The sequence below is a fragment of the Suncus etruscus genome, chromosome 17, assembly GCF_024139225.1.
Source record: "Suncus etruscus isolate mSunEtr1 chromosome 17, mSunEtr1.pri.cur, whole genome shotgun sequence".
NCBI classification, from domain to species: domain Eukaryota; kingdom Metazoa; phylum Chordata; class Mammalia; order Eulipotyphla; family Soricidae; genus Suncus; species Suncus etruscus.
In genome coordinates, this window is record NC_064864.1 from 36,821,415 (window position 1) to 36,843,977 (window position 22,563).

The 22,563-nt window shown below is 41.8% G+C and overlaps 1 protein-coding gene across 1 annotated transcript in view; it reads left to right on the forward strand.

Annotated features, from left to right (window-relative positions):
• The window catches only part of KIF11 (kinesin family member 11), a 68,873-nt gene extending 46,511 nt beyond the window's left edge, over positions 1-22,362 (forward strand). Inside the window, exons 15-22 of the mRNA XM_049790828.1 lie at positions 1,415-1,540; positions 4,774-4,932; positions 6,866-6,972; positions 11,557-11,836; positions 12,772-12,994; positions 14,622-14,776; positions 16,870-16,986; positions 22,243-22,362. Of these exons, the coding sequence (XP_049646785.1) occupies positions 1,415-1,540; positions 4,774-4,932; positions 6,866-6,972; positions 11,557-11,836; positions 12,772-12,994; positions 14,622-14,776; positions 16,870-16,986; positions 22,243-22,362 (1,287 nt within the window). The remainder of the gene's footprint in view (positions 1-1,414; positions 1,541-4,773; positions 4,933-6,865; positions 6,973-11,556; positions 11,837-12,771; positions 12,995-14,621; positions 14,777-16,869; positions 16,987-22,242) is intronic.
• Positions 22,363-22,563: the final 201 nt, after the last annotated feature.

Here is a 22,563-nt window from a genome sequence, read left to right on the forward strand (position 1 = left end):
TAAGTGATTCTATATTTATTGATATCTTCCTCTTATTAGGTTATATGACTAGTTAGAAGCTAGTCAAAAGAAATGAATGATGCTCCCATAGCATGAATTGAAGTTAGTATAGCATCTTTTTTTTCTTTTTTTTTTTTTTTGGTTTTTGGGCCACACCCGGCGATGCTCAGGGGTTTCTCCTGGCTGTCTGCTCAGAAATAGCTCCTGGCAGGCACGGGGGACCATATGGGACACCGGGATTCGAACCAACCACCTTTGGTCCTGGATCGGCTGCTTGCAAGGCAAACACCACTATGCTATCTCTCCGGGCCCGCATCTTTTTTTTCTTTTTCTTTTTTTTTTTTTTGGTTTTTGGGCCACACCCGGCAGTGCTCAGGGGTTACTCCTGGCTGTCTGCTCAGAAATAGTTCCTGGCAGGCACGGGGGACCATATGGGACACCGGGATTCGAACCAACCACCTTTTGGTCCTGGATCGGCTGCTTGCAAGGCAAACGCCGCTGTGCTATCTCTCCGGGCCCCACATCTTTTTTTTCTGAAAAAAATAGTGATGATCTTTTTTAGTATCCTTTACTAATTATTTGTTCTCATTCCTTGTGTCCCTTTCTGGTGGAAGGAGCTTATTTCAGATTTCTCTCCTGTCCTTTCTCATTGTGACTGTAATGATGTGGGATCACATAACTATACTTGGAATGCACTAGAGCTTGAATGCTTGGCTGTGCCACAGGAATCCTGAACGTTTAGTACAGTGGTGTCACTCACACTTGAAAAGTGGAATGTAGTTACCAGGTTTGTACTCCTGGTCTCAGGCCTGTGTGGCCGGTGTACCACTGAGCCACAACCTTGGATGTTTTTATTTGTAGAGTTGTTTTCCTTTAATTTCCTTTTACCAAGTGATTTCCATTCTACCCTCTGTGACCCCTCTATAGAGGCTGTTGTCCAGGGAAGTAACTCAGTGGTAGAGTGCTTGCTTTACATGTTTGTAATGCAGGATTGTATCCCAGAAAAATACTCTATTACACAGTGAGCAATCATTTTTCTAATTACTATAAGTGCGATTAAGTGACTCGTCATGAATAGAACCTGAGGTAACAAATAACCTCTAAGTCTAAAGAATAGAGAATAGTTGGAGTCGGAGCAATAGCACAGTGGGTAGGGCATTTGCTTTGCACATGTCTGACCTGTGTGATCCCTGGCATCCCATACTGTCCCCAGAGACTGCCAGGAGTAATTTCTGAGCACAGAGCCAGCTGGATGTAGCCTATAAATATATATATACCGGGAGGAGGAGAACGGCACTTAGAATTTTATTAGTAGGCATTTATTTAATTGACAAAATATTTAAAATAGAAATTTAAAGTTAGGTATATGGAAATGAGAGTATTCTTTTTAAATACTTTATTTTTTTTAAACTAGAGTGAACTCAAGACTGAGCTTCAAAGTTCGCTGGAAACAGTATTATCCCCTTCTGTGATATCTATACTCAAAATCAATCGACAACTAATGAATATTTTCAAGAGTTCATTGACACTGGCCGATAAGGTAAGAGATGTTATGTTCTTAATATTTCAGAAATAAATATTGCTCCAGATGTTCTAGGGATCTCGTCCCTGCTTGTGGGCCATTGAAGACAGTGCCAGCCATACAATCCAGGGCCCTAAACATGAAAATATGTCTTGTCAGCCACATCCCTATACCCTCAAATTGAACTGTACAAAATGAAATTCTGTTGAATTTCTTAGCACACTTGGAAACCTAAACTTCATGAGAAGCTCCAGACAGGAGATTTGATGCTTTTTTTCAGTGCTGTGTTTAGTAAAATAATGATTTAAAATAAAAAATGGAGGCTATAGAGATCGTACAGGTTTTGAGGCATTTGCCTTGTATATGGCCCATCCTAGTTAGATCCCTGGCACCCATTACATGTGGTCAAAGAGCACTGCTGGGTATGGTGCATTAAAAAAAAAAGGAAGAGGGACTGATTTTTTTAAAAACTGTGTTAATACTTTAAATATATATATATATATATATTTGGCTTTTGGGTCACACCTGGCAGCACTCAGGGGTTACTACTGGCTCTATGCTCAGAAATCACTCTTGGCAGGCCCAGGGGACCATATGGGATGCTGGGATTCCAACCACTGACCTGCATGCAAGGCAAATGCCTTACCTCTGTGTTATCTCTCTGGCCCCTAAATATATTTTTTTACTTAAGTAACATGATCATAGTTGGGTTACAGTCACAAACAGAACACCCCCCCTTCACCAGTGTAGCATTCCCTCCTCCCCCCTGAAGAGGGACTGATTTTCAAGATAAATGATTAAATTTGCCACTATAACAATTTTGCATTAATGTTATTTCATGGTGGACGAGGAACAAAACTCCAAATGATTATAGAGTACACATATATGCTTAAATCTGTATATAATTTCTCTGGAAATGTGTAGAGTAGTAATTTGGGCTTTTCCCCTCTAGAAAAGCCACTCAAACACAACTATTACTCTATCTCTCCTCTCACATTTTTTAATTACTTTTATTTCAATTAAAAAATACTTAGTAGGGCCCGGAGAGATAGCATAGCGGTGTTTGCCTTGCAAGCAGCCGATCCAGGACCTAAGGTTCGAATCCCGGTGTCCCATATGGTCCCCGTGCTTGCCAGGAGTTATTTCTTTTTTTTTTTTTTTTTTTTTTTTTTTTTGGTTTTTGGGCCACACCCGGTGACGCTCAGGGGTTACTCCTGGCTATGCGCTCAGAAGTCGCTCCTGGCTTGGGGGACCATATGGGACGCCGGGGGATCGAACCGCGGTCCGTCTCCTAGGCTAGCGCAGGTAAGGCAGGCACCTTACCTCGAGCGCCACCGCCCGGCCCCATCCAGGAGTTATTTCTGAGCAGACAGCCAGGAGTAACCCCTGAGCACTGCCAGGTGTGGCCCAAAAACCAAAAAATATATATATAAAAAAAAAATAAAAATAGTAAGGGCTGGAGAGATAGTACAGCGGTAGCGCATTTGCCTTGCAAGCACTGCCTAGGTCCAATGGTGGTTCGAATCCCGGCATCCCATATGGTCCCCTGTGCCTGCCAGGAGTGATTTCTGAGCAGAGAGCCATGAGTAACCTCTGAGCATTGCCGGGTGTGGCCCCCCAAAAAATAAAAAATAAAAAACTTAGTAACATTTCTGTAAGTAATTTTCTTCAATAGAAACTACTTTGTGGGGCTGGAGAAGTAGCACAGCCGCCAATCCAGGATGGACGGTGGTTCGAACAGCACCATCCCATATAGTCTCAGGAATGATTTCTGAGCGCAGAGCCAGTTGTAGCCCCTGAGTACCATTGGATGTGACCCAAAAACAAAAACAAAAATCTACAGTATTTTCCAGCGTTTAAGATGACCTTTGTTTTTGTTTTGGGGCCACACCCTGTAACACTCAGTGGCAACTCCTGGCTATGCTTTCAGAAATCGCTCCTGGCTTGGGGGATCATATGGGACGAGAGGGGAGGGGGGTCAAATTGCAGTCTGTCCTAGGCTAGTGCATGCAAGACAGATGCCTTAAGCCTTGCACCACCCCAAGATGACTTTAACCCATGAAAAACTTCTTAAAAGTTTTCGGGGGGGGGGGGGAGGTCCAGGTCCAGAGAGATAGCATGGAGGTAAGGCACTTGCCTTGCATGCAGAAGGAGGGTGGTCCGAATCCTGGCATCCCATATGGTCCCTGAGCCTGCCAGGAGAGATTTCTGAGCATAGAGCCAGGAGTAACGCCTGAGTGCTGCCGGGTGTGACCCAAAAAACAAACAGACAAGCAAAAAGTCAGGGGGGTCCGAGCCTGTCAGAAGTGATTTCTGAGCGTAGAACCAGGAATAACCTTTGAACGCTGCCGGGTGTGACCCAAAAAACAAAAAAACAAAAGAAAAAAAAATCGGGGTCATCTTATACAACTTATATGCCTATGGCATGCTGAAACTTACTCCAGCTTCAGGTATGAGTGATCCGCCCCCTTTACTGCCGCATGCCTCTGTCTCCCTCTAGCTGTCTTATTAATCACTGCATCCCAGCCAGCTGCTCTTGGAAGAGCCCTTCCCTGCTCTCAGTGTAGATCACTGTTTTATGTTTACATGTTTGATGACAAATAGCCTTAAGTTTATAAGTGACAGCTTTCCAGCTAAGTACATGCATGACATTAGCATTTGAATTAAAATTTCCATATTGAAAAAAATTGTTCATAGTGAAATAAAAATCTTACTTTTTTTTTTTTTTTTTTGGTTTTGGGGTTATACCCGGCAGTGCTCAGGGGTTACTCCTAGTTCTATGCTCAGAAATCGCTCCTGGCAGGCTCGGGGGACCATATGGGATGCTGGAATATAAACCACCCTCCTTCTACATGCAAGGCAAAAGGCCCACCCCCATGTTATTTCTCCGGCCCCAAATCTCATGTTTTTTAATTTCTGTTTGATGTGCATTAAAGATAGGTAGTCTCATATGGCGAATATAGCCCAAAACCTATATTTTAACAGGAAAAGTAGGTGGTTGTCTTTTATACCCAGTCGTCTTATACACCAGAAAATACTGTACTTTGCTTTACTGTAGAAATAAAAGTAGCAGTTTGCTCTGAGATAAATGTGTATTGAGGGGGCAAATGTCATTCTAGGGGGGAAGGAATGTCTCTGCTATTCCTGAATTATTCTTCATAGTGATCCACAAGAAGAACCCCATCTTTATTTTTTAAAAAACCTAAATTAAAAAATTTAAAAGATTAAATGATTTATTTTTTTCTTTAAAGATAGAAGATCAGAAAAAGGAGGTAGATGACTTCCTGAGCACACTTTGTGACAGTCTTCACCAATTACAAGTAAATACAGATTCTTCCTTGATGGACTCACAGAAGCATTGTGAAAGCTTAAAAGAAGATCTGAAAAAGATAAAGGAAATCCATTCACAGGTATGTGTCTTACTTAACCGATTTGTCAGAACACTATTTACAATAGCCAGAATCTGAAAACACCCAGGTGCTGGAGAATAGACAAGTGGCTAAAAAACTGGTATATCTACACAATGGAAAAATGAAGTCACGAAATTTGCTTATACAATCGATGGATATGGAGAGTATTATGCTGACTGAATTGAGTTAGAGAGGGATAGGCATAGAATAATTTCATTTGTGGAGTATATAAAAATAAAAGACAGTATGATAATATTATCCAGAGATAATAGAGATGAGGGTCAGGAAGACCAGTTCAAACTCTGGCCCCAGTATTAGAAATTTATAAAAATGATAAGTGAGGGGTCGGAGAGATAGCACAGCAGTATGGCGTTTGCCTTGCATGCGGCTGACCCAGGATGAACGGTGGTTCGAATCTCAGCAACCCATATGGTCCTCAGTGTCTGCCAGGAGTGATTTCTGAGCAGAGAGCCAGGAGTAACCCCTGAGTGCTGACAGGTATGGCCCCCAAAAAAAGTGATAATTGAGGGACTGGAGAGATTGTACAGCAGGTACTTGCATTTCACTGGGCCAATAAAGGTTCAATACGTGGTTGCCTATATGGTGCACATAGCCCTCCAGGAGTGTTCTCTGTGAACAGAGACAGGAGTAAACCCTAAACACTTCTGGGTATATCCTCTCCCCACAAAATAGATAATTGTCATTTATTAAGTAGTTCATTATGCTTAATTCTCCCACCTATATTATTTTTGAATGTTAAGTTATTCAAGATATACATTGTATATAATTTAAAAGATGGATTTTATATATATTGCATTAAAGTGTTTCATAAGGGATGGAGCAATAGTATAGTGGACGGCCTGAGACAGCCCGGGTTTGATCCCCAGAACCCTATACAGGCCTTGTTTTTTTTTTTAGGGGGGGCACACCCAGTGACACTCAGGGGTTATTCCTGGCTATGCCCTCAGAAATCACCCCTGGCTTTGGGGGACCATATGGGATGTCAGGGTTCAAACCAAGGTCCGTCCTAGGTCAGCTGCGTGCAAAGCAAATGCCCTACTGCTGTGCTATCGCTCCGGCCCGAGTATGGTACTTGTTGAAAGGAGAGTTAGTAGTGAATCCTGACCACTGATAGGTGTTATTTAAAAAGCAAAACCAAAAAATATGTCATATATTCAACGGGTTTTTTTGTTAAATGTTTGTTGTTTTGGCTTGTTTTTGGTGATTTTGGGACACACTCAAAGGTGCTCAGGTATTATTTCTGGCTCTGTTCTGTAATCACTCCTGGTAGGCTCAGGGACCATACGGGATACTGGGGATCAAATGTGGGATCTACCTCATGCAAAGTAAACACCTTACTCGCTGTGCTATCTTTCCTGCCCATATATAAAAATGTTTTATAAAATGTTAAAATATAATGTTTAATATATATGCAATTTCTTGTTTTGCTTTATTTTGGATCTACACATGCTGATACACATTGACTACTCCTAGCTCTGCATTCAGGAATCACTCCTTATGAGCTCAAGGAACTCAAGGGTTTATATAGGATGTTGAGGATTGAACCCAGGTCCACAGTGTACAAGGCAAACACCTTAATGTGCTTGTATTATCCCTTTAGCCCTGGTATAATTATTTTGTAAGATCTCTTATCAGGGCTAGAGAAATAGAAAAAGTGTTAAGGTGCTTGCTTATCTTGTATACAGCTGACTAGTTAGATCCCCAATACCAAAATGGTCCTTCAAGGACAACCAGAAGTCATTCCTGAGCATAGAGCCTGGAATAGCCTCTGAATACCATCAGATGTGGCCCAGACACCCAGATCCCAATTTTTTTTGTTCTAGATTGTAGACCTTTGGAATAGTACTTGATGTTAGTTTGGGAAAAGTTAAGTGTCATAATTTTCATAATTTTTCTGTCATTTTTTTTACAGGAACTTTTCCAGTTAATCAATCTTTGGGGAGAGAGGTTCTGTGCTTTGGAGGAAAAATGTGAAACTATCCAGAAACCACTTAGTAGTATTCAAGAAAATACAGAACAGTAAGCTATTTTTAAATACTCTAACTTGTCTGTGTGAAATGATTTCAGAGAAAACCAAACCAAACATCCTTTCAAATAGTTCAAATTCTATTGGTCCAGTTTCTCAGCTAACCTTTTTTACATTGGCTTTCTTATTCTTACTCTCTCTTCTCCCTCTCTAATAATCTGTGATGACTAACTGAATAAATTACAGCCATGATGTCAAAAATGTTTTTATGTTTCTTCTTAAATCACAGATTTTTTTTATTTTATTTTTTTGGGGGGGTCACACCCAGCAGTGCTCAGGGGTTACTCCTGGCTCTATGCTCAGAAATCGCTCCTGGCAGGCTTGGGGACCATACGGGATACCGGGATTCGAACCACTGTCGTTCTGCATGCAAGGCAAACACCCTACCTCTATGCTATCTCTCCAGCCCCATAAATCACAGATTTTTTTTTTGTTTTTTTGGGCCACACACGTTTGATGCTCAGGGTTACTCCTGGCTAAGCACTCAGAAATCGCACCTGGGATCAAACCACGGTCCGTCCTATGCTAGCGCTTGCAAGGCAGACACCTTACCTCTAGCGCCACCTCACTGGCCCCCCTTTTTTTTCTTTCCTTTCTTTTTTTTTTTTTTTTTTTTTGGGTTTTGGGTTTTGGGTTTCGCCCGGCAGCGCTCAGGGGCTACTCCTGGCTCTATGCTCAGAAATTGCCTCCAGCAGGCTCGGGGGACCATATGGGACCCGGGATTCAAACCACCATTTTTCTGCCTTACCGCTGTGCTGTCTCTCTGGCCCCCAATATTTCTATGTAGTAATTTTTTTCCCGCAAATTCCGGCCTCAAATTTTTTTTCTTTTTGGGGCACACCCCAAAAAGTCAGGGGTTATTCCTGGCTATGTGCTCAGAAATCGCTCTTGACTTGGGGGACCATATGGGATGCTGGGGGATAGAACCGTCCTAGGTTAGTGCCTGCAAGGCAAATTCCCTACTGCTTGCACCACTGCTTCGGCACCCACCCCCTCAAACTTTTTAAACGGGACCATTTCACTGTTCCTCAGATCACTGGAGGGTCGGTCTGTAGTTTATTAAACAAACAAACTATGAACTAATTCTTATGCACTCTGTACATAACTTATTTTGAAGTTAAAATGTGAACAAATACAATAATTATAATGAACAACAATTAAAGTTAAATCAATAAACTTAGTAACATTTCAATGGGAACTATGGGCCTGCTTTCGGAGGCCATAGTTTGAGGAACCCTGCCTGAGACTTAGAGACAGAGAGGATAGGAGTCAGAGTGTGCCAGATATACCACATAAGCACACTGTGGGCCTGAGAAGAGCCACTATCTTGCTCCTAATCAGATCAGGCCGCGGTGGCAAAACCAGTCAGCGGGCCGGATGAATGTCTTCAGCTATTCACATGTCATCTACAGGCATAGTTTGAAGATTCCTGCAGTATTATACTAATTTTGTTGAGGTGGGGGGTGAATGGGTAGTGCTCAGGAGTTATTCTGGCTCTGTGCTTAGCTCTCATTCCTGCTGTGCTTAGGGGATCATGAGGTGAGGATAGATTGAACTCAGGCCTCCTTCATGCAGAGCATGCTGGCCAGCTCTTTGATCTATCTTCAAGACCTAGTGTAATTATTTTAAAAGAAATTTTTTTTTTTTTTTTTTGGTTTTTGGGCCACACCCGTTTGACGCTCAGGGGTTACTCCTGGCTATGCGCTCAGAAATCGCCCCTGGCTTGGGGGACCATATGGGACACCGGGGATCGAACCGCGGTCCTTCCTTGGCTAGCGCTTGCAAGGCAGACACCTTACCTCTAGCGCCACCTTCCCGGCCCCTTTTAGTTTTTTTTTTTTTTTTTTGGGTCACACCCGGCGGTGCTCGGGGGTTACTCCTGGCTGTCTGCTCAGAAATAGCTCCTGGCAGGCACGGGAGACCATATGGGACACCGGGATTCGAACCAACCACCTTTGGTCCTGGATCGGCTGCTTGCCAAGGCAAACACCACTGTGCTATCTCTCCGGGCCCAAAAGAAAATTTATACTGATGATCACTATTATCTTAGACAAACTTATTTTAGATTTAGCCATTTGTCTAATGTTCCTTTTTTAAATTGTTTTTATTTTTGGGCCACACTTGGTGATGTTCAGTAATACTCTTGTACTCTGAAATCGCTCCTGGTGTGCTCTGGGGACTATATGGGATGCCAGGGACAAACCTGGTTTGGTGTCCTGCAAGGAAAGCTTCCTACTTGCTGTACTAATTTTTTGGCCTTCCATTTGTGTGTACTCTCTCTCTCTCTCTCTCTCTCTCTCTCTCTCTCTCTCTCTCTCTCTCTCTCTCTCTCTCTCGTTTTTACTTTTTTTATTTATTTTTTTTTTTTTGTGGTTTTTGGGTCACACCCGGCAGTGCTCAGGGGTTTTTCCTGGCTCTGTGCTCAGAAACTGCTCCTGGCAGGCACGGGGGACCATATGGGACGCCGGGATTTGAACCGATGACCTTCTGCATGAAAGGTAAACGCCTTACCTCCATGCCATCTCTCCGGCCCCTCGTTTTTACTTTTTTAATTCAAATGTTATTCTATTTTTGGGTCACACTTTTTCCCCTTGGGAGCAGTTGGCCAGTTTGGTGCTCAAGAGTAATTTCTGGTTGTGCTCAAGAAATCATATGGTACAAACCTGGACCTCCTGCATGCTTTCGGTATTTTCTAGGAGTCATTTTGAGCTATCTCTCCAGCCCCTACTGTTTGTTTGTTTGTTTGTTTTCCCTTTACTGCTTCTTTGGACTTCTGCATCTGCTATTCAGTTCTATCACTGCTCCTATTCACTGCATTTTGTTCTATTCTGACTTTTCCAGTTTGAGACTTTTGTTTATGTAGTTCCAGGTATTGCAGTTGGAGCTCCTGAACTTGGTGCTCAGTTTCTTTGAGTTATAACTCTGGCTCCTTTAATTATTTTAACCTTCTTTGTCTATCCTGGTGTTTCTCAAACTGTGATCCAGGGAACCTGTAACAGAATATGTGAGGACTAGGTCTTTGGATTCTTTGTAAAGTTTGTGTATACTGAAGTTTGTATCCTATGCTTGGCATTTATTGGTATAGATCATAGTTACTTATGAATAAATCCTAATTTCCTACTTGGTCATGAGTGGTTTGAAGGGGATAGTCTCCAATCTTGCCCCCTTATGTTTCTTTTACTTTTTCTTTTCTTTTCTTTTCTTTTCTTTTCTTTTCTTTTCTTTTCTTTTCTTTTCTTTTCTTTTCTTTTCTTTTCTTTTCTTTTCTTTTCTTTTCTTTTCTTTTCTTTTCTTTTCTTTTCTTTCTTTCTTTCTTTCTTTCTTTCTTTCTTTCTTTCTTTCTTTCTTTCTTTCTTTCTTTCTTTCTTTCTTTCTTTCTTTCTTTCTTTCTTTCTTTCTTTCTTTCTTTCCTTCTTTCCTTTCTTTCTTTCTTTCTTTCTTTCTTTCTTTCTTTCTTTCTTTCTTTCTTTCTTTCTTTCTTTCTTTCTTTCTTTCTTTCTTTCTTTCCTTCCTTCCTTCCTTCCTTCCTTCCTTCCTTCCTTCCTTCCTTCCTTCCTTCCTTCCTTCCTTCCTTCTTTCTTTCTTTCTTTCTTTCTTTCTTTCTTTCTTTCTTTCCTTTCTTTCTTTCTTTCTTTCTTTCCTTCTTTCTTTCTTTCTTTCTTTCCTTCTTTCTTTCTTTCTTTCTTTCTTTCTTTCTTTCTTTCTTTCTTTCTTTCTTTCTTTCTTTCTTTCTTTCTTTCTTTCTTTCTTTCTTTCTTTCTTCTTTCTTTCTTTCCTTCTTTCTTTCTCTTTTTCTCTTTCCTTCTTTCTTTCTTTCTTCTTTCTTTCTTTCCTTCTTTCTTTCTTTCTTTCTTTCCTTTCCTTTCCTTTCCTTTCCTTTCCTTTCCTTTCCTTTCCTTTCCTTTCCTTTCCTTTCCTTTCCTTTCCTTTCCTTTCCTTTCCTTTCCTTTCCTTTCCTTTCCTTTCCTTTCCTTTCCTTTCCTTTCCTTTCCTTTCCTTTCCTTTCCTTTCCTTTCCTTTCCTTTCCTTTCCTTTCCTTTCCTTTCCTTTCCTTTCCTTTCCTTTCCTTTCCTTTCCTTTCCTTTCCTTTCCTTTCCTTTCCTTTCCTTTCCTTTCTTTTCTTTCATTTTTGGGTCACACCCAGCAGCGCTCAGGCGTTACTCCTGGCTCTGTGCAAGGTAAGTGTCCTACCATATGTACTTTCTTTCCACCATTTTTTCCTCTTTAAAATTAAAAAAGAATTGCTTTTGTTTTGGACCACACCTGGCGGCGCTCAGAGGTTACTTCTGACTCTGTTCAGAAATCGCTCCTGGCAGGCACGGGGGACCATATGGGATACTGGTATTTGAACCACCATTGGTCCTGGGTCGGCCGCTTGCAAGGCAAATGCCCTACCGCTGTGCTATCTCTCCGGCACTTGCATTTTCTTTTTAAAGTTCTCACCCACTTACAATTTGGTATCATACAGTACCAGTGATCTAACTCAGGGACTCGTACATGTCCAATGTATGCTCTGTCACTTGTGTCATTTCAGCTCCTCAAGCTTTTCATTTTGACATATCTTTCTTTTTCTATAGGAAGTCTAAGGATATAATCAGGAAAACAAGATCTCACAGTACAAAATTTGGTGCTCATTCAGATGGTTTGTCCCAGGAGCTCAGGCATTTTCATCAAGAAGGCACAGAATTGGTTGAAGAATCCTCAGAACAACTCGATAAGCTCAATAGCAACCTTAAGATACTAACCCAACAGACAGAACAGAGATGCGAAGCACTAAGTACAAGTACAGCTTGCTTTTCGGAACAGTGGTTATCTTGCTTAAATAAAAGGGAGGAGGAACTTCAGGACTTAATGCAGGTAATTTTGGAGTGGGAACCAACTCTGGAAAAGAATTCTGATAGTTGGGAAATGAAACATTGATAAAGAATGGGTTTCAAAGCAATTGATATTTAAAGATAAAACGAATGACTTATATTCCCTTTTTTTGTTTTTTGGGCCACACCCGGTGACTTTCAGGGGTTACTCCTGGCTATGTGCTCAGAAATTGTTCCTGGTTTGGGGGACCATGTGGGATGCTGGGGATTGAACTCAGGTTCGTCCTGGGTCAGCTGTATGCAAGGCAAACGCCCTACCACTGTGCTGTCGCTCCAGCCCCTGACATATTTCTAAGAAAAAAACGTTTGTTTATTTCATGTTTATTAGATATCACAGTTAACCTTTGCCTTGCCTGCCTTATATTTGCCTTTAGTTTTGACATGTCGGTATCTTTAGTAAAGGATGTCCTGTCTTCTGGTACTTTCTACTTAAGCATCTTTCTTCTGATACATTTAAGCCTGTTTCTGCTTCAGAGTTTAGCATTTTGGGGCTAGAGAGATAGCACGGTAATAGGGTGTTTGCCTTGCAAGCGACTAACCCAGGACCAACAGTGGCTCGAATCCCAGCATCCCATGTGATCCCTGTGCCTGCCAAGAGTGATTTCTGAGCACAGAGCCAAGTAACCCCTGAGCACCGTCAGGTATGGTCGAAAAACGTATAAGACGACTCCCGATTTTCAGTTGACTTTTTGGTTTCAAAAGTCGTCTTCTATGCCAGAAAATACTATAAATTCTCAGACTGGGTAATATATAGATATATAGAAGTTGGGCCTATTGTTAAATGACTTCTTACTTTGTGTGTTCTTTTAAGCTTTTACTATGTAAAACCTTAAGGTTAGGGAAATTTATGAATAAATAAATACATTTTAAATAAGTTGCTATGACTTAATAATGAAAACTCATTTACATAATTTACAGGATGTTAAGGAAGGATGTGACACTTCAAGTTCAGAAATTACTGAAAAATTAAGTGAACATAAAGCAGCTAATGAGAATGAGAGAAACATCTTCCTTGATCAGATACATACTGATAAAGAAACATTAATGACTCAAAGTTTGGAATCTAATAACAACATCAAAATTGGCTTGAGTCTGCTGAATAACTTTCTGCAACAAGAACTGAAACTAGATGTCTCAACAGGTACTTAAGAACAGAATTGTCATAAAACCTTTTTAAAAAACATTTTATTTCTAGGATTGCTAAAACTATGTTGACTATACAATGGCAGAACTTACGAAAGACTAGATTCAACTATAGTGAGGGGAATTATCACTTCACTTTAACTTGGGCATCATAATTGAGTAAAATTTTACAAACTTTCGGAGGATTGACTTTATTAAAAGTGGCCATTTAAAAAGCAAATGACGGGGCCGGAGAGATAGCATGGAGGTAGGGTGTTTGCCTTTCATGCAGAAGGTCATCGGTTCGAATCCCGGCGTCCCATATGGTCTCCTGTGCTTGCCAGGAGCAATTTCTGAGCATGGAGTCAGGAATAACCCCTGAGCACTGCCGGGTGTGACCCCCCAAAAAAAACAAAAACAAAAAAAAAAACAACCCAAAAACAAAACCAAAAACAAACAAACAAAAAAAACAAATGACAAGAAAACCATCTCTTTGTGAAAGGCTTTTTAATATAAAAACTAATAAAGGGTCATAATTAAATGAATTTTGTTAAATACATAACTTGCCATATGATGTATTTTATGTATACTTCTCATTTTGTCATGGATTATTATTTTGGCATTTGTATATCACCAGTTTGGGAGGTCCTGGAAGGCAAAGATCAATTTAGTTCTAATAATTCAGGGAAGCCTTTGTGAAAGAAGATAAAACAAGACCTTAACACAGGATGAGTAATTGGGATATTTATTGAATTGTGATGATGTACATTTAATAAAAATTGAAGAATAAGTTTTATTCTATGTAAATTATACTTCAAAACTAATTTCGGATAGGAGGCTGTTTGGACCACGCCTAGTAGTACTCAGGAGGTATTCTTTGACTATGTACTTAGGAGTGACCCCTGGTATTATTCAGGGGACTGGCCCTGAAGCAAATTTGTGTTATAGTATTTACAAAAGGCGTTACTAAAGAGTATTTTTTTGGGGGTTCCCCCCCCCACAAGTATTGTCTAATTTTCCATAAGACTAATATATGAGGGCCAGAGCGGTGGCGCAAGCGGTAAGGATTCTGCCTTACATGCTCTAGCCTAGGATGGACTGTGGTTCGATCCCCTGGCCTCTCATCTGGTTCCCCAAGCTAGGAGTAACCTCTGAGCATCACTGGGTGTGGCTCAAACAAACAAACAAAAACACCTAATATATGGATGTTAAACAAAAGACAAATCCCTTCACAAAATGGAGAACATGAGTTCATTATAAATAAAGTTATCTGGTTAATAGTTACCACCAATTTTACACTGTAAAATTATCCCTCCTAGTAATTTTTTAGGGAAAGCTGTAACCTATTCTAGTAATACTGCCATTTCTTAGAGTAGTCTGGGATTCATTATAGCATCTACAGCAGATATTTGGCTCATCTTCAGAGACGGAAAATGTGGTGGGGGACAGGGGCATTTAACTTTGAAAATAGTTGAGTCTAAGATAAGATGTTAGGACATGTGGATGGCAATATAATACTTGACAGAAAACAGGACTGAGTCTCCTGTTGCAGTTGTTACATATTTTTGAAACTTAAGATTCACTGGGGAATATAGCTTTCAGTATGTTTATTTTTTCCCTTTTTTTTTTTTTTTTGGGTACTAAAGGTACAACACCACAGAGGAAAAATTATTCATATCCATCAAAGTTGGTGAGGACCAAACCACGTGAACAACTTCTTGATCTGTTAAAAAGAAAACAGCCAGAGTTGTTTATGATGCTAGAAAATACTTTAGAAAATACAGAAGAGGACGACATTCAGGTAAAAGTTAACATCATTACTTTAATTTGTATAAACTCTTGATGTCATTGACTTTATATGAAGAATTTTATTCTTTACCTTCAGTTATACCCTGTCCCTCTTGAAAGTTGGCCACTTGTTGCCCCAGAGCCTATCTAGGACCTCAGCATTGCTGGATGTGTTCTCCCCAGAAAAGAATATTTGTCCATCCTTAAGACTTTTATTCTTGTATTTTTGGGGGGACATTCTAGGCAGTGCTTAGGGCTTACTGCTGGCTCTACTTCTGGTGATCAGTGACCAGATGTCTGCTGGGGTTTGAGTCCTGGTCAACTGTGCACAAGAAAGGTACCCTACCTATTCTCTTATCACTCAAGCTCCAAGCCTTTTTTCATTCGTTTATTTATTATTTATTTTATCATGAGACTAACAGATAACATTAATAGACAATCTTTTTTGCTGATTATATGCCAGGCATTGAGGTCAGTGCTTTCAATTCATTTACTGTTAAATCTACCAGTAACTCTGAGGTAAATGAGAGTGTTATTGTCATTTTATATAAATATCTAGCTATAGATATAAGTTCTAAGCTATAAGGATGGAACTGGAATCAAAACCTGGACAAACAACTTCCATAGTTTGTCCACTTACCTACAGAGATTATAGAAAAATTTGGATATGAGGAAATTGCAAAAAAGAAAGTAAAAATAATTTGTAGTTTCAGTACTATGAAACTAGTTTTTTTTTAAAACTTTTTTTTTGCTTTTGTTTGTTTGTTTGTTTGATTTTTGGGTCACACCCGGCAGCGCTCAGGGGTTACTCCTGGCTCTATGCTCAGAAATCGCTCCTGGCAGGCTTGGGGGACCACATGGGATGCCGAGATTTGAACCACCGACCTTCTGCATGAAAGGCAAATAAATTCCTTACCTCCATGCTATCTCTCCGGCCCCACCTTTTTTTTTTTTTTTTTTTTTTTAATTATTCGTTTTGGTGAAACACTCACCAGTGCTTAGGTCTTACTCTTTGCTCTGTACTTAGAAATGAGTCACTTCTGGTATTGTTCAGGGGATCAACACATGTTGTGCTGGGGGTCCAATTATCTCTGACCCTATGGAAGGAAAATACCCTAACCCTGTAGTACCTCCTGGCTCCTGAAATGATGACCATTTGAACATGGTTTTATTTATTTTGGGGGTGTTTGTATGTGTTTGGATCACACCCAGTTGTGTTTGGTTTTGTTCAGGGCCTACTTCTGGCTAAGTGTTGTTCATGGTTATGCACAGGTGATCTTGCTTGAGATATCAGGGATGAACCTCAGGCCTCTTACATAGCACAATATGAACTTCATCCCATTGGGCCATCTTTGGGCCCCAATTTAATGTTTTAGTATAAGTACATTTACTTTATGTGAAATATAACTTTGATAGAATGAGCATTATGGTATTTTCTTTTTCTCTTGGGTGGTGTGGGTGAGTTTAGGACCACACTCAGAAATTCTCAGGGATTACTCCTAGCTCTGCTCTCAGGATTCACTCCTGACAGGCTTGTGAGAGGGGAGCATGCAGATGTTAGGGGATTGGACCCTGGTAGGTTATTTGCAAGGCAAGTGCCTACCTGCTGTACTGTCACTCTGGCTCCATAATGTGATATTTTCAATGATGAGAAACGGCCCTTTGTGATATTTTTGTTTGTTTTTTTTTGTTTTTGGGTCACACCCCGCAGCGATCAGGGGTTACTCCTGGCTCTATGCTCAGAAATCGCTCCTGGCAGGACGGGGGACCAAATGGGATGCCGGGATTCGAACCACCGTCCTTCTGCATGCAAGGCAAACAAACACCTCCTTGCTGTCTCTCCGGCCCCACTTTGTGATTTTTGTTTTTGTTTTTATTTTTTCGGGCCACACCTGTTTGATGCTCAGGGGTTACTCCTGGCTAAGCGCTCAGAAATTGCCCCTGGCTTGGGGGGACGATATGGGACGTTGGGGGAATTGAACCCTGGTCCTTTCTTGGCTAGTGCTTGCAAGGCAGACACCTTACCTCTAGCGCCACCTCACCCCCCCCCCACCTTTTGTGATTTTTTTTAAGCCACTTGATTTACTCACCAACTTCTTATTCTAGGACTTGAATGAAGAAAAGGAAGTTCTGGAGCAGAGTATAGAAGAATCTCTAAGTCAAGAGCCACCTGTAGATACTTGTATGGATTGTTCATCAAGTGGTGGGGTTCCATTTTTTCAGGTACCTACAGATGTTTTATCAGATAACCCTTCCACACCTGATGTAAGTCATTTGCTATGCAGTATAAAGGTATTTTTGCACTTGCTGGGTAGAAGTGCAAGTTATTTTTAGACGTTTATTTGAGATGGCTTCTTTTTTTTTTTTTTTTGGATTTTTAGGCCACACTCGTTTGACGCTCAGGGGTTATTCCTGGCTAAGTGCTCAGAAATTGCCCCTGGCTTGGGGGGACCATATGGGACACCAGGATATAGAACCACAGTCCTTCCTTGGCTAGTGCTTGCAAGACAGACACCTTACTTCTAGCGCCACCTCACCGGGCCCATATTTTTTTGTTTCTTTTTGTTTTTGGATCATACCCGGCAGTGCTCAGGGGTTACTCCTGGCTCTATGCTCAGAAATCACCCCTGGCAGGCACAGGGGACCATATGGGATGCCAGGATTTGAACCACCGTTCTTTTGCATGAAAGGCAAACGCCTTACCTCTATGCTATCTTTCCGGCCTGAGATGGCTTCTTAACTTGGGGTGGGGTGCCTCACCTGGAAGTGTTCAGGATTCACTCCTGCTCTGCGCTCAGGGATTGAGCCAGGTCGGCCATGTGCAAGGCAATCTCCATTCACATTACTATATCTTTTCTGGTTTAACAACATTTTGTTTCTTTTGGGGGGGGGCAGTCATAATGCTCAAGGGTTCACTTCTGGCTCTGTACTCAGGAGTCATTCTTGGCAAGCTCAGGAGACCATATGGGCTATGAGATGCTGGAGATCAAATCTGGCTCAGCTACATGCGAGGCAAGCACCTTAGCTATCACTCTGTCTCCTAAACAGAGTCCTTAAGGTTTTTCTTTTTCCTTTTTTTGGTTTTTGAGTCACACCCGGCAGCGCTTGGGTTATTTCTGGCTCTACACTCAGAAATCGCTCCTGGCAGGCTCGGGGGGCCATATGGGACTCCAGGATTCGAACCATCGTCCTTCTGCATGCAAGGCAAACACCCTACCTCCATGGTATCTCTCTGTCCCTGTCCTTAAGATTTCTGTACAGAAAACTTTTTTGTTTGATTGTTATTTTGACACTTCCAGTGGTGCTCAGGGTTATACCTGGTTCTGAGTTTAGGGGTCATCTGGCAGTGTTTGGGGGAGCATATGGGATGCTGGGTTAGCTGCGTGCAAGGCTGTTTCCTTTCTGCTATTGCTGTGGCCCAGTACAGAAAACCTTGATGCCTTCATTTTATAGTAAAGTACTGCTTCTGATACGTATATGCTCCTGTCTCTTAATTCACATTCTATTAAACTCCTCTCTGCTTCATGTTAGTTTTATCCTAAAATTCATTCTTCCTCCCTTTTGCTTTACTGTTTCACTCTTAGAGAACTCTTTCTTCCTTTCATGCTTTTCCCTTTCCCTCTCCCGTCCCTTCCCCTCCTTTCTCCCTCTTCCCATCATCAGTACTGTGATGTTCAGGGCTTGTGTATTTGTGGTATTTGCCAGGATTCACTTGTGCTAATTTCAGGGATGATCCTCAGGGCCTCCTAGGCTCTCTGCCACTGAACCACGTCCTCACTTCCCATCCTTCTCTTTTAACAAATGGGAAAGACATGAAAACACAGCTTAGTGATGAATTCCTGGTTAGAGATTCTTTTATACTTTTCCTTTGTATGGCACTTTAAAGGCTAGGCTTAGTGATTCACCTATGGCTAGGAAGTTCCTGAAGTACCAGAAAGCATTTTAGATTAAGAATGGGGGAAAAAAAAAAAAAAGAAAAAAAAAAGAATGGGCTTTGGGGGCCTGGAGAGATAGCACAGTGGCGTTTGCCTTGCAAGCAGCCGATCCAGGACCAAAGGTGGTTGGTTCGAATCCCGGTGTCCCATATGGTCCCCTGTGCCTGCCAGGAGCTATTTCTGAGCAGACAGCCAGGAGTAACTCCTGAGCACCGCTGGGTGTGGGCCCCCCCCCCCCAAATAAAGAATGGGCTTTGGGGGCCCAGAGAGATAGCACAGTGGTGTTTGCCTTGCAAGCAGCTGATCCAGGACCAAAGGTAGTTGGTTCAGGTGTCCCATATGGTCCCCCGTGCCTGCCAGGAGCTATTTCTGAGCAGACAGCCAGGAGTAACCCCTGAGGACTGCCGGGTGTGACCCAAAAACCAAAAACAAAAAAAAAAAAAAAGAATGGGCTTTGGGACCCAGAGAGATAGCATGGAGGTAGGGTGTTTGCCTTTCATGCAGAAGAACAGTGGTTCAAATCCCAGCATCCCATATGATCCCCCGAGCCTGCCAGGAGCGATTTCTGAGTGTGGAGCCGGGAGTAACCCCTGAGCGCTACCAGGTGTGGCCCAAACCCCCCTCCCCCAAAATGAGTTTTACCACTGTGTTGAGTGAATGAGTGAGCAAGCAAGTGTGTGTGTGTGTGTGTGTGTGTGTGTGTGAGAGAGAGAGAGAGAGAGAGAGAGAGAGAGAGAGAGAGAGAGAGAGAGAGAGAGAGAGAGAGGTGGAGGGGGAAGGGCATCAGGGAAGGTTTGGTATGACTGGGGGGACATTGGTGGCAGGAAATGTGCACTGGTGAAGGTTGTTATACATTAACTCATGTATGACTAACTCAATCATGAACAATTTTATCTGTGGAAAAAATATTCTGAACCAACCTTCTAACCGTGGTGTTTAAATAACAAAATTATTAAAGAAAAGTAATAGTTAAGAATCAGGGGGACTGGGCCCGGAGAGATAGCACAGCGGTGTTTGCCTTGCAAGCAGCCGATCCAGGACCAAAGGTGGTTGGTTCGAATCCCGGTGTCCCATATGGTCCCCCGTGCCTGCCAGGAGCTATTTCTGAGCAGATAGCCAGGAGTAACCCCTGAGCACCGCCAGGTGTGGCCCAAAAACCAAAAAAGAATCAGGGGGACTGAGAACCTTCAAGTGATAGCCTATTTTGTACCTAGCAAATGGGAATTACCAATTTTTCTTTATAATAAATTTTATTCATAATATCAAAAGAAAGAAGGGGTTTTAGACCATCAGCTGGAATTCAGAAATTATTTTTACCCTGATAGTGTGATGTGGGTTTTTTTTTCTGAATGTAAAGCTTAAAAGCTAATTTCTGATTTAAGGATTGATGATTAAATCTCTAATGAAAAAATTTTTGAAATAAGAAAAATGATAGGGTCTGGAGTGGATAGTACAGCAGGTAGGACAATTCCATTACACAGAGCCAATCAACTTCAACTTCTGGCACCTCATATAGTCTCCTGAGCCCCACTAGGCAGGAATGATCCTTGAGCACAGTCAGAAGTAAGCCTTCAACAATGCCCATGTGGCTCCAAAAGCAAACAAGAAAACAAACCAAAGATAGTAAATTAAGTGCAATGGTTTGAACCAAATTTTCTGCTTAAAATATAATTGTTCCCTTTTTTTTGGGGGGGGGGGGGCACTCCCAGTGACGCTCAGGGGTTATGCTCAGAAATCGCTTCTGGCTTGGAGGACCATATGGGACACGCAGGGGGATAGAACCAAGATCCGTTCTGGGTCAGCTGGGTGCAATGCAAACACCCTACCACGGCGCCATTGCTTCAGCCCCTATAATTTTTGTTTTGTTTTGGGGCCACATCCTGTGACGCTCAGGGGTTACTCCTGGCTATACGCTCAGAAATCGCTCCTGGCTTGGGGGATCTAATCGGACACCGGGGATCAAACCCAGGTCCATCCTGAATTAGCCGTGTGCAAGGCAAATGTGCTATCTATCCGGCCCTAATTGTTCTTTTTTTAATGATGGCAAATTTTTGCTTTTCCATCAGCACTATTTGTCTTTTGAGTGGATAATCTTTTGTTGTGGTTAACTGTCCTTTGTATTGTATGTTTAGCTTTTTTTTTTTTTTTGGTTTTTCGGGCCGTTTGATGCTCAGGGGTTACTCCTGAGTAAACGCTCAGAAATCTCCCCTAGCTTGGGGGGACCATATGGGACGCCGGGGGATTGAACCACGGTCGTTCCTTGGCTAGCGCTTGCAAGGCAGACACCTTACCTCTAGCGCCACCTTGCTGGCCCCTGTATTGTATGTTTAACTGCATTCCTTGAGAAGCCAGTTTCACCTCTGTTTTTGTTTTGTTTTTTTTTTTGGGGGGGGTTTTGGGGTTTTTGTTTTGGGATTTGGGGCCATACCCAGTGATGCTCAGGAATTATTCCTGGTTCTGCGTTTAGAAATTACTCCTAGCAGGCCTGGGGGAGCCATATAGATTGCAGGGTATCAACCCTAGGTTGTTTGCCTGTGAGGCAAATGCCCTATGCGCCATGCTATCTATTGCTCAGGCTCATCCTATAGTTTTTTTTTTTTTTTTTTGGTTTTTTGGGCCACACCCTGTGACGCTCAGGGGTTACTCCTGGCTATGCACTCAGAAGTTGCTCCTGGCTTCTTGGGGGACCATATGGGGCGCCGGGGGATCGAACCGCGGTCCATCCTAGGCTAGCGCAGGCAAGGCAGGCACCTTACCTCCAGCGCCACCGTCCGGCCCCCTCATCCTATAGTTTTAATAGCTAAAAATATCTTTATACTTTTCCTACGAGATAACTCTTTGAGCCACTAGCCTATAGTAAAATTTGTTATTATACTTTATTATTATTATTATTATTATCATCATTATTATTATTATTAGCCACACTCGGCAGTGTTCGGGAATTACTCCTGGCTCTGCTCTCAGAAAAAATCACTCCTGGAAGGAAGGGCGGGGGCCATATTATATGGGATGCCAGGGATTGAACCTGTGTTGGGCGTGTGCAAGGCAAATACCCTACCCACTGTTTTATCAATCTAGCCCCTGTAATTATACTTTAGAAAATTGGGCAGGAAATTAATATTTTGTTCATCCTATCCTTTCATTGGTGGTAACTTGAAGCAATTCGTTTCTGTTTAAGGAAATAGTTGGTTTGTTCAAATCTCTGTGCTTCAGAAAACTTTTCTGAAGTTTTTCATTCTTTTTTTTTTTTTTTTTTTTGGTTTTTGGGCCACACCCTGTGACGCTCAGGGGTTACTCCTGGCTATGCGCTCAGAAGTTGCTCCTGGCTTCTTGGGGGACCATATGGGACGCCGGGGGATCGAACCGCGGTCCGTCCTAGGCTAGCGCAGGCAAGGCAGGCACCTTACCTCCAGCGCCACCGCCCGGCCCCGAAGTTTTTCATTCTTAATTTATTATCTTTAACATAGAGCTTTGAAAATGAAATACAGCTAATATATATCAAATTTTACTTTATATTGACTTAATTTCTTCTTTTAATCCACAGCGTAAAAAAGCACATGGAAAAGACAAAGAAAACAGAGGCATTAATTCAGTGGAGAGGTCTAAATTGGAAGAAAAATCAGAACCATTTGTTCCAAAAAGCAAACTACCCCTGCGAGCCTAGATTAATCTTTAGTTAATCTGAGGGTTGTTAATTACATATTTTAAAAAAATAAAAAAAAATCTGTAAACCTTGAATTTGTGCCTTGTGTACAGGATTGAAAACAAACAGGAAATGTCAAGGCAATGCTGTAAATTTGATTTTAATGTATCTACTTATTTTTGGTTTTGTTTTTTTTTTAAAGTTCATTGTGTGTAGTCAAAG